Source organism: Salvelinus alpinus, chromosome 23, assembly GCF_045679555.1.
Source record: "Salvelinus alpinus chromosome 23, SLU_Salpinus.1, whole genome shotgun sequence".
In the NCBI taxonomy this organism is placed as follows: domain Eukaryota; kingdom Metazoa; phylum Chordata; class Actinopteri; order Salmoniformes; family Salmonidae; genus Salvelinus; species Salvelinus alpinus.
The window spans coordinates 37,996,969-38,013,440 of NC_092108.1; the positions used below are offsets into that span (position 1 = coordinate 37,996,969).

Below are 16,472 nucleotides of genomic sequence, written 5' to 3' on the forward strand. Positions count from 1 at the left end.
AAGCCTTGCCAATGAGAACAGTGTGAAACATTGTGAGTGCATCTCAGTCCCATGTAAAATGTTCTAGTAAAATATATATAATTGACGGTCCATTAAATACTGTTGATTACATTTCCTGAGCACATCTAACTAACTTTGCATACTGCTCAACGGAACGCTACAACATTCTCCATACAGGTTCTATACAGGGAGATACAAGTCATCACATTATACGAGCTTGTAGATTAATTTATTACCAAGAGTCAACACGCTCAGACAAATCATGCAGACATACTGCACATAGTCAAATTTACAGACTGACAAACACTATGGGAACCCACAAACACACACAAACACTATGGGAACCCACAAACACACATAAACACTATGGGAACCCGCACAAACTTAACATAAAAACGTAATATAAAAATGGTTTGCAAGCCTACAATAACACATGCACACACTTACACAATCATTAAAACATCATAAACCACCCCACACACACATGTGCAGGTCCTGTGTATAAACACACACACACACACACACACACACACACACACACACACACACACACACACACACACACACACACACACACATTCCATTGTCTCTCCTCTCTTTCGCCCACGGCCAACGACAGTGCACTCCGCTGACACACACACACACACACTGAGAAAGAGTGTTGTCAGTGAGCAGTGTAGGTCATGGTGGGGTCCTAGCCAACAGCTAAGGGTTATGGGAAAGGGATAGGCCGCTGGCTCTGAGGATAACTGGAAAGGAAAGTGGGATGGAAGGAGGGGAGGAAGGAGAGAGGAACGGAGATAGGGGGTGGAGATGCAGAAGTGTTACGTTAGGATGAGGTTGACAACGTTGGGATGAGGGGTGATGCAAGGATGAAAGGTGAGGGCGAGGTTAGGCAGGGTGAGATCTAGGAAGTGTGGAGGGTTGGAGGGGTTCGGGGGGAGAGTATGTCCTAGACTTTTGTCTGAGACGGGGCTGTGTGTGGGGCTCTGCCAAACAATGAGAGAATGGTCTCATCGACTCACTGAATGACAGACTGACTGGTGTCGCAAGTTACATGACGATTAACATGACAATGACTGATCCCACTGTGTATAAGATACTTCATCTACATTTGAGTCATTTAGCAGACAGTGACGTGTCCAGGGGGAAATGTTATTGGTCACCCTAGTGCCCCCCCCCCCCCCCCCCTCAAGTTAGTTTTGATCAAGACGCACACCAACAGCAAGATTCGTAAATCTCACCGGAGAAAGCATTCGAGCAAGGCAAACAGCGCCCCTCTGTCTTAGTATGTTGAGTCCATGTATCTGATGCTGTCTGGCCAAAAATATTACCACATGTCATTATTCTTTTTGGCCAGACAGCATCAGATACATGGGCTACAGATAGTAAGACAGAGGGGCGCTGTTTGCTGGTGAAACAGATTGAAACACTGATAGACACGAATGAGAAATCATTTTATATGTTTGTTTCTTTTTTTAAATGTTACAATTTTGGGGGAAGCCTGGCTTCCCTTGGCATCCATGTACGCACACGCCACTTTCTTGGCTGAATGCCATGACACTGATGGTGTTTGTAATAGATACCCTTTTTCATTCAAATGGTGGGGGCACAATGCGCAGCGAACCTACTTAGCCTTTGTTTTGAAGTGATTCTTTGGACGATCAGATGAAAACGTCACCGCCTGGGTTCATGACACATTGAAAAGTCAAACATTTGTACAGTTAAATGACAGGTCATTACTATAAAAAGCGTAGGAGGTCTCGTAAATAAAATAGAGACCCCCCTCCGAACGTCGCGGTACAATTCGCATTCTGGATGGCACTTTCACGTGAATTTACTTCTGTATGCTAATACCCTTATATAAAATCCTGGTACCAGACCTAAGCTGAAGCAGTTCACACTCTGAACCATCAGAATTATATTGAAAAATCCACCGTCGATTACGGTTTAAAATGTTATTGTCCCCCTAAACTGGGTCTGTCCTCCACCTTGGCCGCCCCATTCAAAACGCTCTGGACACGTCACTGTTAGCAGACACTCTTATCCAGAGTAACTTAAAGTAAGTGCATTCAACTAAGTTAGGTAAGACAACCACATATGGGGAGACGGAGAGTAGGAGAGGGGTTAAAAGCAGGGGGAGGATAAGGGAGGAGGATAACGGAGGGGGAACAAAAGAAGGGGCGAGGAGAGAGTTCACTATGGGGCAGTCCCAAAAATCACACACACTGCAGACAGCCTGACTGTGTCTCTGGGTGGACAGACAGACAGACATGGTAGTTCGTCTCAGAACAGGCTTCTGGTCAGAGCTGGTATGAAAGGGAATTTCACTGCCAAGACGCAAGCCTCAGCCACACACACTCTGGCGAGGTCCCCCCTTAATATATCTGACTGTCAGTCCCTCAGTCGTCACCACACACCCCCCCTCCCCACTCTCTCTCTATCACTCTCTCAAAGTCCCTCTCTCTCTCTCTCTCTCACTCTTTCTCTCAACCTCTCTCACCCTCTCAACCTCTCTCTCCCTCTTCCCGTCTCTATCTCTCCCTCTCAACCTCTCTCTCCCTCTCAACCTCCCTCTCCCTGTCTCTCTCTCTCCCTTTCAACCTCTCTCTCCCTCTCCCTGTCTCTCTCTCTCTCCCTTTCAACCTCTCCCTCTCAACCTCTCTCTCCCTCTCCCCGTCTCGCTCTCTCAACCTCTCTCTTTCTCTCTCCTTCTCTTTCTCCCACCCTAAACAACTGTCTCTCTCTTTCTCTCTCTCTCCGTCACCACAAAGCAAGCCAGGCTGCAGTCCTCTCCTCTACAGGTCGAACCCACATGTTGAGTGATGTGAAGGCACTGTTGGTGACACAGCTGTTTGGGTTTACAGTATATGTAGGCCTTTCTGTTACTGTGAGTGTGATACATAGGTCTATCTGTTACTGTGTGTGTGTGTGTGTGTGTGTGTGTGTGTGTGTGTGTGTGTGTGTGTGTGTGTGTGTGTGTGTGTGTGTGTGTGTGTGTGTGTGTGTGTGTGTGTGTGTGTGTGTGTGTGTGTGTGTGTGTGTGTGTGTGTGTGTGTGTGTGTGTGTGTGTGTTAAATCAATGTTGTTTTCAATGGAACCAATTGACGTCTGTGCCCAGTGGGAAGGAGAAAGGGGTGACGCCTTCACCCAGTACAGAGTGCAGCCCTCTCTGCCTCTCCCCGCGATTCTGACATCAGGATTCCAGATGTGAGGATGATAAACAAACAGAGTGCCATAACCTTCCAGTTATGTGAGGCATTCAGAAGCACTACAGATGCATTGTCCTCCTCCACATGGTTTAGGAATCAGCTCTGAGATATCTCACCTCTCGCTGGCCTTACTGTACCACACACACAAATACACATACACACACACGCACGCACAAATACCCTCTCTTGGAGAACATGGCTTGGAGAAGAATGTCTCTCTCTCTCTCTCATAAAGTATACAACAAGAAAGTAGAAAAAAAGATAGTGTACTCAAACTAACTCACACAGACCATGCCAGATGCTGTGTTTGGATTTCTGGATGACAGAGAGAGTGGTCGGACTGACAACCCTTGTTATCCTGAGTGAAAGTGCTGGTGTTGAACGTGACACATTTAAAAAAATACAAAAAAAAATGGAAATACATTCTTCAAACAGTAAGTACATGTTGGTGTTGTTGATGTTGATGATAATAATGACGATGAGGATGAACAATGTCATGATACTAGTGATAAGAATAAAATGTATGTGTACAGATCTTAATCTTAATTTGAGCCAGTTTGATACAGCAGGAAAATAATCCTGCAGCAACAGGACATGTGAATTATTATGCGGATTATAATTAATGGCCATTTTTGTAGGAGTTCATATATTTTTCGTTTTATAACTGGAAATTACAAACATCAGAAGCCTTTTTAAACCTCAGAATGCACTACAAATATTACATGTCCTGCAAATTAAGATCCTACATCTGTACAATCTATTTGGAGTCTATCTGCTTTGTACATTCTCCCTTTCTGGAGTGTGGTGTGAAACATTCACATCTATGTCATTTTATTAGTCCATTGGGACATTATCACGCACGCACGCACACGCACACGCACACGCACACGCACACACACACACACACACAAATACTGTATGTATGTGAATGAATAGGTGTCCCAGCTGTTGTACTGCATTTGGAGAGTATAGAGTGATATGGGACAGTGTGTGTTATTTTCCTGCTGCTTTCTGGGAATGCACCATACCCACAGATCCTCTGTGAGACCCGCCCCTCTCCAGGAAATACAACTCTACTAGGACAGTGTACCTTTCCTACTGCAAGACCATTCCTACTGCAGCACCATTCCTAATGCAGCACCATTCCTACTGCAGCACCATTCCTACTGCAGCACCATTCCTACTGCAGCACCATTCCTACTGCAGCACCATTCCTACTGCAGCACCATTCCTACTGCAGCACCTTTCCTACTGCAGCACCATTCCAATTGCAGCACCTTTCCTACTGCAGCACCATTCCTACTGCAGCACCATTCCTACTGCAGCACCATTCCTACTGCAGCACCATTCCTACTGCAACACCATTCCTACTGAAGTACCATTCCTACTGCAACACCATTCCTACTGCAACACCATTCCTACTGCAACACCATTCCTACTGCAACACCATTCCTACTGAAGCACCATTCCTACTGCAACACCATTCCTACTGCAACACCATTCCTACTGCAACACCATTCCTACTGCAACACCATTCCTACTGCAACACCATTCCTACTGAAGCACCATTCCTACTGCGACACCATTCCTACTGCAACACCATTCCTACTGCAACACCATTCCTACTGAAGCACCATTCCTACTGCAACACCATTCCTACTGCAACACCATTCCTACTGCAACACCATTCCTACTGCAACACCATTCCTACTGCAACACCATTCCTACTGCAACACCATTCTCCAGAATATAGAATGGGGAAGCATTTTTACTGTAGCTCCACTGGGATTCGGTGCCATTTGTTTTGGACATGTAACACCATCCTGGCCTCTTTTCTCAAATCTGGACTCCTCTTCTCCCCTCCTCTACTTCGCTCCTCTCCTCTTCCCTCACCTCTCTTCCTATCCTCTCCTCTCTCATATATTTTCCTCCTCCCTTCCTCCCTTCGCCTCTCCTCTCCTCTCCTCTCCTCTCCTCTCCTCTCCTCTCCTCTCCTCTCCTCTCCTCTCCTCTCTTTTTTGTCAGGGTAGGCTAGGACATTCCCAGGCAGGGTAGATGCAGGCTAACAGGCCTACAGTGAGTACAGGGCCTCAGGGCTCCAGCATTTCCCATACAGCCTCATAGGAGGGTCTTTGTTTCTACCCTTCAGGGTTTGGGGGTCCCCAATGCAGGGCTGTGCCTCACTCTGCTCTCCCAACAATGGGCCTTTATCCTGCCAAGGCCTCCCTGCCCCCCCCGGTCCCTCTCTCCTCCACACTGCTACCTACCCCGACCAGGGGCACAGGGGCGAGAGACGGGCACGGGGCGAGAGAGGGGCACAGGGGCGAGAGAGGGGCACAGGGGTGAGAGAGGGGCACAGGGGCGAGAGAGGGGCACAGGGGCGAGAGAGGGGCACAGGGGCGAGAGAGGGGCACAGGGGCGAGAGAGGGGCACAGGGGCGAGAGAGGGGCACAGGGGCGAGAGACGGGCACAGGGGCGAGAGACGGGAACAGGGGCGAGAGACGGGCACGGGGCGAGAGAGGGGCACAGGGGCGAGAGAGGGGCACAGGGGTGAGAGAGGGGCACAGGGGCGAGAGAGGGGCACAGTGCAACCCCCTTTCATGCCCTGTCCTGTTGCTCTCTCACACACACACACACACACACACACACACACACACACACACACACACACACACACACACACACACACACACACACACGAGAGGTTGCTGACTTAGAAGATGTTGGATAACAGTGCACCATGGGGTGAGCCGTGCCGACTCAATTTCACACATTTTTCAATAAATATAGTGGCTCACTGAACCAAAGGATACGTCTGTAATCTCACAAAGACTCTCATTCTTTTCTCTCTGTTACTCTCTTTCTCACAAACACACACGCATGCACACACATACCGACACACACACAGACTGCTGAGTGCCGCTGGCCTTGAAAAGTGTCAGATGAACCATGTCTTCTCAAAGTGTCAGATGAACCATGTCTTCTCAAAGTGTCAGATGAATCATGTCTTCTCAAAGTGTCAGATGAACCATGTCTTCTCAAAGTGTCAGATAAACCATGTCTTCTCAAAGTGTCAGATGAACCATGTCTTCTCAAAGTGTCAGATGAACCATGTCTTCTCAAAGTGTCAGATGAACCATGTCTTCTCAAAGTGTCAGATGAACCATGTCTTCTCAAAGTGTCGGATGAACCATGTCTTCTCAAAGTGTCAGATGAACCATGTCTTCTTAAAATGTCAGATGAATCATGTCTTCTCAAAGTGTCAGATGAACCATGTCTTCTCAAAGTGTCAGATGAACCATGTCTTCTCAAAGTGTCAGATGAACCATGTCTTCTCAAAGTGTCAGATGAACCATGTCTTCTCAAAGTGTCAGATGAACCATGTCTTCTCAAAGTGTCGGATGAACCATGTCTTCTCAAAGTGTCAGATGAACCATGTCTTCTTAAAATGTCAGATGAATCATGTCTTCTCAAAGTGTCAGATGAACCATGTCTTCTCAAAGTGTCAGATAAACCATGTCTTCTCAAAGTGTCAGATGAACCATGTCTTCTCAAAGTGTCAGATGAACCATGTCTTCTTAAAATGTCAGATGAATCATGTCTTCTCAAAGTGTCAGATAAACCATGTCTTCTCAAAGTGTCGGATGAACCATGTCTTCTCAAAGTGTCAGATGAACCATGTCTTCTTAAAATGTCAGATGAATCATGTCTTCTCAAAGTGTCAGATGAACCATGTCTTCTCAAAGTGTCAGATGAACCATGTCTTCTCAAAGTGTCAGATGAACCATGTCTTCTCAAAGTGTCAGATGAACCATGTCTTCTCAAAGTGTCAGATGAACCATGTCTTCTCAAAGTGTCGGATGAACCATGTCTTCTCAAAGTGTCAGATGAACCATGTCTTCTTAAAATGTCAGATGAATCATGTCTTCTCAAAGTGTCAGATGAACCATGTCTTCTCAAAGTGTCAGATAAACCATGTCTTCTCAAAGTGTCAGATGAACCATGTCTTCTCAAAGTGTCAGATGAACCATGTCTTCTTAAAATGTCAGATGAATCATGTCTTCTCAAAGTGTCAGATAAACCATGTCTTCTCAAAGTGTCAGATGAACCATGTCTTCTCAAAGTGTCAGATGAACCATGCCTTCTCAAAGTGTCAGATGAACCATGTCTTCTCAAAGTGTCAGATGAACCATGCCTTCTCAAAGTGTCAGATGAACCATGTCTTCTCAAAGTGTCAGATGAACCATGCCTTCTCAAAATGTCAGATGAATCATGTCTTCTCAAAGTGTCAGATGAACCATGCCTTCTCAAAGTGTCAGATGAACCATGTCTTCTCAAAGTGTCAGATGAACCATGTCTTCTCAAAGTGTCAGATGAACCATGTCTTCTCAAAGTGTCAGATGAACCATGTCTTCTCAAATTGTCAGATGAACCATGCCTTCTCAAAGTGTCGGATGAACCATGTCTTCTCAAAGTGTCAGATGAACCATGTCTTCTCAAAGCTGAGGGATGATTTCATTTGTTTAGCCTGGTGTTGTGTTCCAGCACTCTATGTGCCTCCTCTCCACCTCTCTCTTCTCCTCTCTACCCCTCTCTTCTCCTCTCTACCCCTCTCTTCTCCTCTCATATGTTCGTGGTAACAGAGAACACCAGGGTTGTTTTCACTGAGAGACATGCTGTGTCAGAATGCTTGACATGATGAATGTGTGGTCTCTCTAAGAGCCAATGATACATTTTTAAGTGCATAAAGTCAGGAACTGGGCCTCTTTTCTCTGTCTCTCTCTCTGTCTCTCTGCCTCTCTCTCTCCCTCCCTCCCTTTGTCATTCTCTCTCTCTCTCTCTTTTGGTCTCTCTCAGTGCCAGAGAAGAAAAAAAGAGAGAAAAGAAGGGGAGAGTGGAGAAGGGGAGAGTAGAGACAAAAAATAAGAGTTCCTTTCATCAGAAGCACAGTGCCCTCTACTCCCACAATCCCCATGGGACAGACTAAGAGACAAGCAGTATGGACGACGAGGCCAAACTAAAACAATAGCATAGCAAGGACAAACACTATCAGATGGATGGCCAGGGTTGTCTGTCTGTGTGTGTGTGTGTGTGTGTGTGTGTGTGTGTGTGTGTGTGTGTGTGTGTGTGTGTGTGTGTGTGTGTGTGTGTGTGTGTGTGTGTGTGTGTGTGTGTGTGTGTGTGTGTGTGTGTGTGTGGTGTGTGTGTGTGTGTGTACCATGGTAACTGAAGCCAGGCAGGGGCCACCGCAGGCCCCAGTGTTGTCATAATTGCATAGGGAAGAGAACGTTCTAGAAACGCTTATGAAGCCGTTCCAGAGATGGAATAAGTTACAGATCAGCGTTTGCTCATACACACACACGTATGTACACTCTCTCACACAAATGCATACACACGTGCAAAGACACACATGGCAGTGGTTTAATGTCCAGGTGATGAGTGGATCCCACACAGCCACGTACAGGAAGATCAGCACCAAACAAACAGCTCATAAATAAGAACGAGAGAGAGAGAGAGAGAGAGAGAGACAGACAGACAGACAGACAGACAGACAGACAGACAGACAGACAGACAGACAGACAGACAGACAGACAGACAGACAGACAGACAGACAGACAGACAGACAGACAGACAGACAGACAGACAGACAGACAAAAAGCAAGCCAGTGCTATCCTTCGTCCAACAGGGAAAGATGTTCCTTATGACTTCCACATTCCCTCGCTAATCAACAACAGCCTCATAATACCACACACAGGCTTATTACACCAACACACAACACACCCACAAACACACACTCTACCAGCAGACCCAGTAGAGTAGGGCAGCGTATGAGCTTCTAAACAACACTGAGTGGTCATCTTCCCTGTCTTACCTCTTCGACCCCCTCTCTCTTTCCTTCCTCTCTCTAACCCCCCCCCCCCCCCCCCTCTCCCGGTATTTTTTTTTCCTCCAGTCGTATCTCTCCAGATAACAGATAGCCCTCTCCACCACGTCGTCTCACACATCACCTATACTCCTTTATCCTCCTCTCTCATCCCCCATCCCTCTTTCCTTCTCTTCAGTCTTACCTCTCCACCACGTCGTCTCCGCTCCAGCAGGTAAAGTCGTCCACCACCATCTCTCCCTCACACAGCATCTCTGGAAGCACTGCAAAGAATGACTTATAGCGCTGGATGTAGCTCAGAAACTCCCTGAGAGGGAAAGAGAGGATGGAGAGAACAGAAAGGACGGAGAGCGACAGAATAGAGAAAGGATGGATAGAGAGGTGGGAAAGAGGACAGAGGACAGAGGGGTGAGAGTCAGGGTATGTTATAAGCTATGTTATAAGAAACACAGCATACTGTAACGTCTATGGTTACCACCCAACTACATATGATATGTAATCATGATATGAATGTGTTAATAGAATGACAGGTGCATAGACAGAACCTAAAGGAATACTGTCGAACCTAAAGAAATATAGTTCCCATAGATCTTTAAACACATTGAAAATAATATATATGCTGTAGTGACTGGTGGCCAAACAAGAGAATAATTCTGATCAGGCACCTGTTACGGCCACCCAAGAGACAGGGGAACTCCAATAGGAGGGGTCATGTGAGGTCACATGCTGTTAGGACCCCATCAGTCAGGGCTGTCATGATGATAGTATCAGAGCCCCCCGTTAGGGGTGGGCCGCGAATGGGATCCTAATGAATGACGAGGGGATTATGAAGGGTTAAACCATATCATTAATCACCTGTCACTAGCCAGATAGACAGACAGACACACACACATATGTTGAGAGACATCATAGCCTGATCCAATACTGATGACAACATAGTGCTGTCACACACAGAGAGAGAGAGAGAGAGAGAGAGAGAGAGAGAGAGAGAGAGAGAGAGAGAGAGAGAGAGAGAGAGAGAGAGAGAGAGAGAGACAGAGACAGAGACAGAGACAGAGACAGAGACAGAGATATAGAAACAGAGGGCACAGACAGAAAGACACACGGACAAAGACAAAGACAGACATACATATGTGAGACTGAGAAGCAGAGACAGAGAAAGGTAGTTGTCATTCACCGGGTGGGTGGGTTGTTTGGTCATGCTTACCTAGAGATCTTTTTCAGACTTCTAGGTTTATCGTTCTTGGAGGGTTTCAGGGGGAATGAACTGAGGATGGAAGGAGTCCGGGGGGGGGAGGGGGGGATGACACAAGCAGGAAAGGTGCAGGGAGAGAAAACAAAGAAAACGGGGGGAGGGACAAAATGAGGGCAAGACAAAACAAGGAGGGGAGGGAGAGGAAGACATAGTCAGTTTACGACCCTGGATAAGGGTGAGTCATGCACATGCAGAGGTCAGAGGTCAGGGTGGGAAACACCCCAAAAAACCCACCAAACACACCACACACACCCCTCCCACACACCCCGCACAGTAGGTTGAGACACTCATTTGTTGTCCCACGTGACAATGTTAAAACAGCTATTGAAAGTCATACAAGTGAGCAATTCAATTCAAATTTGAGAATACAACACAACTGTATGTGTGTACTACCCCTTTTTCACAAAGTAAATTGATATTGTTGTCTGGAAATTTGGTTGTTGTCTGGAAATTAGATTGTTGTCTGGAAATTAGATTACTGTCTGGAAATTAGATTGTTGTCTGGAAATTAGATTACTGTCTGGAAATTAGATTGTTGTCTGGAAATTAGATTGTTGTCTGGAAATTAGATTACTGTCTGGAAATTAGATTACTGTCTGGAAATTAGATTGTTGTCTGGAAATTAGATTGTTGTCTGGAAATTAGATTACTGTCTGGAAATTAGATTGTTGTCTGGAAATTAGATTGTTGTCTGGAAATCAGATTGTTGTCTGGAAATTAGATTGTTGTCTGGAAATCAGATTGTTGTCTGGGAATTAGATTACTGTCTGGAAATTAGATTACTGTCTGGAAATTAGATTCTTGTCTGGAAATTAGATTGTTGTCTGGAAATTAGATTCTTGTCTGGAAATTAGATTACTGTCTGGAAATTAGATTGTTGTCTGGAAATTAGATTACTGTCTGGAAATTAGATTGTTGTCTGGAAATTAGATTGTTGTCTTGAAATCAGATTGTTGTCTTGAAATTAGATTGTTGTCTGTAAATTAGATTGTTGTCTGGAAATTAGATTGTTGTCTGAAAATTAGATTGTTGTCTTGAAATCAGATTGTTGTCTGGAAATCAGATTGTTGTCTGGAAATCAGATTGTTGTCTGGAAATCAGATTGTTGTCTGGAAATTAGATTGTCTGGAAATTAGATTGTCTGGAAATTAGATTGTCTGGAAATTAGATTGTTGTCTGGAAATTAGATTGTTGTCTGGAAATTAGATTGTTGTCTGGAAATTAGATTGTTGTCTGAAATGAAAATGTCCTTTAATTTTCAACCAAGGGAACTATCCCATTCGACAAACAAATATATTAAACTTAACTGGAAACAAAGTATAAGTCATAAAATGAGTGTCCACTCCTCTCTACTCCATTCTGTGTTATCATAATACAATTAAACTACAATATATTTATGTCAAATTCCATTTTCCTTGTTATTCCACTATATCATATTCCTTTCCATTCCCTCCAGTGGCTACTGGCCTTGTGCCTCTGCCAGTGTAAACTGCTGTGTGTGATGAGGATACTGCCCACTGGGCTGTGGGTAGGCTGGCAGAGGGCTGGGTGCTGGATACTGTTGGCATGGAGCAGGGTGGCAGCGCCAGGGCAAGACCGTCAGCTAGACTGGCACCACAATACCTGTCACGCCCTGGCCATAGAGAGGCTTTTATTCTCTATTTTGGTTAGGCCAGTGTGTGACTAGGGTGGGCATTCTAGTTTCTTTATTTCTATGTTTTCTGTTTCTATGTTTTGGCTGGGTATGGTTCTCAATCAGGGACAGCTGTCTATCGTTGTCTCTGATTGGGAATCATACTTAGGCAGCCTGTTTTTCCACCTTAGTTGTGGGTAGTTGTCTGTGTTAGTGGCCTGTATAGCCCTAGTCAGCTTCACGTTCGTTTTTGTTGTTTTTGTTGGTGACATTCATAAATAAAAAGAAATGTACCACGCTGCACCTTGGTCCGGTCATTTCCCTGACGACGGTTGTGACAATACCTGGGTGTCTGTGTCAGTGAGTGAGTGGGTGAGTGAGTGAGTGAGTGAGTGAGTGAGTGAGTGAGTGAGTGTGCCTTAATGCCTAATATGTGACTGTGTGACTGTGTGTCTGTGTGTGCCTATGTCTATGTCTATGTGATAGCACTGAGGTGGGCAGCTGATCTGAGCTGGGGCTATGGTAGTCTGGGTAAACAGGAAGCGGTCTGTCAGTATTAATCTTCCCCCCTCCCTGTGGGCACTGCCCTGCCAGCTGCTGTGGGCACCGGGTGCCTCAAAGGACGAGGTAGAGGGGGAATCGGACCGTGTGAGAGGAGTGTGTAACACACAGTATGTCTGTGTGAGTGTGTATGTGGCAGAATCACTATACTATATGTACTGTATAGATGAATAAATTGTCATTTAAGATCGCGCCAAGAATCTCAAAGTCCATAATTCCCTTGGCTATCACATGATGTACATTTCTTTACGTTTATTTATGACGGTCACATGATGTTCATCTGTCACCAGACTTAGATCAAGTACCTATCGTTTTCCTTTCAAAAACATTAGATGTGCTTGATTTAACGTGCACAGCTCCGCCATCCCAGCACACTGGGTTAAATCAAGTGCATGTCAAGTATTTGACAGAAAACCAATAGGTTATTCTGCCTATTTAACATGCAGTGAGAATGTGACTCACACGAGGATAATGGAAACCGAAAAGTTGCAAATCTAATGTCGAAGAAAGAATCTGATTTCCCAGGTGTTTCGGATCTGAAAAGAACTTTTGTCCCAGCTGTCTGGCCCGGCCTTACCTCCTCAGGTGGGCAAGTTGTCCCATCAGCTGTTCTGGTGGGGGGATGGAGGGGGGGTCGGAGGGAGGGACGGTCGATGATGTCACCGTGGAGGTCGTGACATCTGGGGCGGGGTCAGGGTGGACGCTGGTGCGGGGCTCCTTGGCTGACCGACCACACACTTTGTCCACCTGCAGGGAGGGAGAAACACACGGGGGTTGACACACGGCACAATGTCTACACACCCTTGTCCACCTGCAGGAGGGAGAAACACACGGGGGTTGACACACGGCACAATGTCTACACACCCTTGTCCACCTGCAGGAAGGGAGAAACACACGAGGGTTGACACACGGCACAATGTCTACACACCCTTGTCCACCTGCAGGAGGGAGAAACACACGGGGGTTGACACACGGCACAATGTCTACACACCCTTGTCCACCTGCAGGAGGGAGAAACACACGGGGGTTGACCCACGGCACAATGTCTACACACCCTTGTCCACCTGCAGGAGGGAGAAACACACGGGGGTTGACACACGGCACAATGTCTACACACCCTTGTCCACCTGCAGGAGGGAGAAACACACGGGGGTTGACACACGGCACAATGTCTACACACCCTTGTCCACCTGCGGGTGTCACAGAAAAAAAACAAGTGGCTTTATAAAGGGAATGGTGTCTAAACCACACACACATACTGGGAAGCAGAGAACAGAGAGTTGGAAGTTGGAGAAAGAACGATGGGGACAGAATGAACATAGGGCTCATGGAGACACGGAGACGTTGGAGGGGGACAAGGACAAATGAGAGAGTTATTGCCAAGACTGACATGTGTGTATGTGTGTGTGTGTGTGTGTGTGTGCGTGCGTGTGTGTGTGCTGTTAACGATGAGTATATCTCCACTGGGCCATTAAAACTCTGAATGGCTCTATGAGACAGACAGGTCATGCAGTGACCGCCCCCACAATCCAAATCAATGGTGTCTTATTGGCTTAAAAGACTTGGGTGTTATTAAATGTTATTCTATTAGGTAGATGGACAGTCTAATGGTGAGCTGCACCAACACCACGTCTGGTGGAGTACAGAGAAGCACCTCATCATCCTCACTGTCTGTCTCTGTCTGGAGGGGTCATTCTATCGCTGTCCTGACAACCCAATGTCATTAGGCTATAACTTACTGCTCTCCTTGCCTCCTGTCATACATCGCCTATACTGAATGTGTACTTTCAAAATGAGGTACGGCAGATCTCACACTTCCGACAGCCTTACGACAAGGCTCTGTAACTTACAAATGACGAAGCAAGCCGGACACCTGGCGTAGGTTTACATAAATGCCTCAGCTCTTTGTTACATAAGAAGAAACTTGCATCACTGCTCTTGGAGCAGAGTAAGTGTAATAACGTCTTAAGTGGACTTCAGCAATGGCTTTTCTAATGCAATATGCATGTGATGCGGGAACATCAAAGACACTGCTGAAGTATTTACGCTTCACTCCTACAGTACGGGACCTGTTTAGGAGAGCTAGTGAACACTCCAGGCGCAAACACACAAACACACATACACTTCTTCACACCAGCCAGCCCAGACCTCCCAGACACTGTGTGCCTATCGGAAAACTAAACAATGGAATGTACAAAACATAAACATGCACTTTCTTCCATACCAAACAGAGAGGGGAAAAGGAGAAATATGCGTAACAACTTCAAAACCGCAGGTCGTCAGAGCCCATATGTGCCAACGGGGCGGCTTATAAATAGCGTTAGCCTCTGGGGCTAGGAGGATGTGTGTGTGTGTGCGTGTGTGTGTGTGTTATGAATATAAGTCAGCACATGTGCCCTATAAAGGCAATTGAAATGGAGGTTTCTGCATAACAGCAGGGCTATTCCTGACTGAGAACACTGGACCATGCAGGCCTCTACCAGAGACCTGCTGAGCGACACAGGCCATGTCCTGGTGAGGGAGTGAGTCACTGAGAGACGGAGTTATACAGTACTGGCACATTGTCTACCTCTCTACAACTCTTCTCTCTCTTCTCTCCCTCTCTCTGTATCTCTCTTTCTTCAACTCTCCCCCTTTCTCTCTCTCTCCTCCCCTCTCTCTCCCCCCTTATCTCTCCCCCCCTCTCTCCTCTCTCTCTCTCTCTCCCCCTTTCTCTCTCTCCCCCCCCCCCCTTCTCTACCTCCCCCGCGCCTTTCTCTCCCCCTCTCTTTCAGTCAATACACACACAGGAGCAGCTGTGGAGCAGCAAAGAGAGGCAGACTTGGGCCATTGGGGAGATGATTGTGTTATTACATTACCCTTGAAGTCCCCTGGACCCATAAAATATAGCACACACACACACACACACACACACACACACACACACACACACACACACACACACACACACACACACACACACACACACACACACACACACACACACACACACACACACACACACACACACACACACACACACACACTCACTAGCATGCACACATGCACACACACAGAGACACACACACACACACACACAAACACAGACATGCACACTCACTGGCATGCACACACCCATACACACACAGACTATAGAGCTGCAGGGGCAATCAAACGACATGCAAGGTAGCAACCATTTTACGGCGAACAACGGTGGAGGAGCCAAAAATGCTAAAATTGTATTCTGTTTGTATTATTCCATGCAGTTTTTCAAACAATTAAAATGTCAAAACAATTTACATACTGACCGCCCCCACGCGCTCCGCAAGGCAAACATTTGTTGGAACACTTGTAAATTGTAAACTTGTAAACTGTTTGTTTTATGAAATAATCCAAGCTAGAACACTTGAGGGAAGCTAATGTGTACTGATCGAGACACTTTTAATTCTTTGTTGATTAGCACATGGTTTTGTTGCAGTTGCCGTACTGCCAGATCGTTTCTTAAGCCAAGTTGAAACGAACAATGTAAAAAGTCTTGTCTTTCCAAGCAGTAGAACTATAAAAATCCATGCTAATTCATGTTGGATTCAAACCAACCACTACGGCTCAAACACACGCACAGACACAGACAGACACACGGACACACCAACCCCCTCTTTCTACTGATTATATCCCTCTAGACCAGTTTGGGTCGTATTCAGACACCACAGGGTCCTGTTGTGACATATTCAAACTGCCAGGGAGGTCTGGGCCTGCCTGGCAGACTGGGCCTGTGTGTGTGTCTAGTTGGCTTGCCTGGCAGACTGGGCAGGTGTGTGGAGGGGCAGGGCAGGAGCACCCAGACTCCCCAGTATTAATACCCATCGCTATTACAGGACTGGCATTCTCCTGACGCCCACACACACACACGATTGGACAATATTGTCCAACAGCAGATCCAGACAGGG

At 46.3% G+C, this 16,472-nt stretch overlaps 1 protein-coding gene across 2 annotated transcripts in view; it reads right to left on the reverse strand.

Annotated features, from left to right (window-relative positions):
* The window catches only part of LOC139550910 (glypican-5-like), a 245,809-nt gene that overhangs the window by 134,905 nt on the left and 94,432 nt on the right, over window positions 1–16,472 (reverse strand). The window contains exons 4-6 of one of the 2 annotated variants that reach the window (XM_071362167.1): window positions 13,124–13,293; window positions 10,305–10,364; window positions 9,282–9,404 (exon numbers count right to left, since the gene is read on the reverse strand). In XM_071362167.1, the coding sequence (XP_071218268.1) occupies window positions 9,282–9,404; window positions 10,305–10,364; window positions 13,124–13,293 (353 nt within the window). The remainder of the gene's footprint in view (window positions 1–9,281; window positions 9,405–10,304; window positions 10,365–13,123; window positions 13,294–16,472) is intronic. The other variant, XM_071362168.1, reaches the window with a different exon arrangement.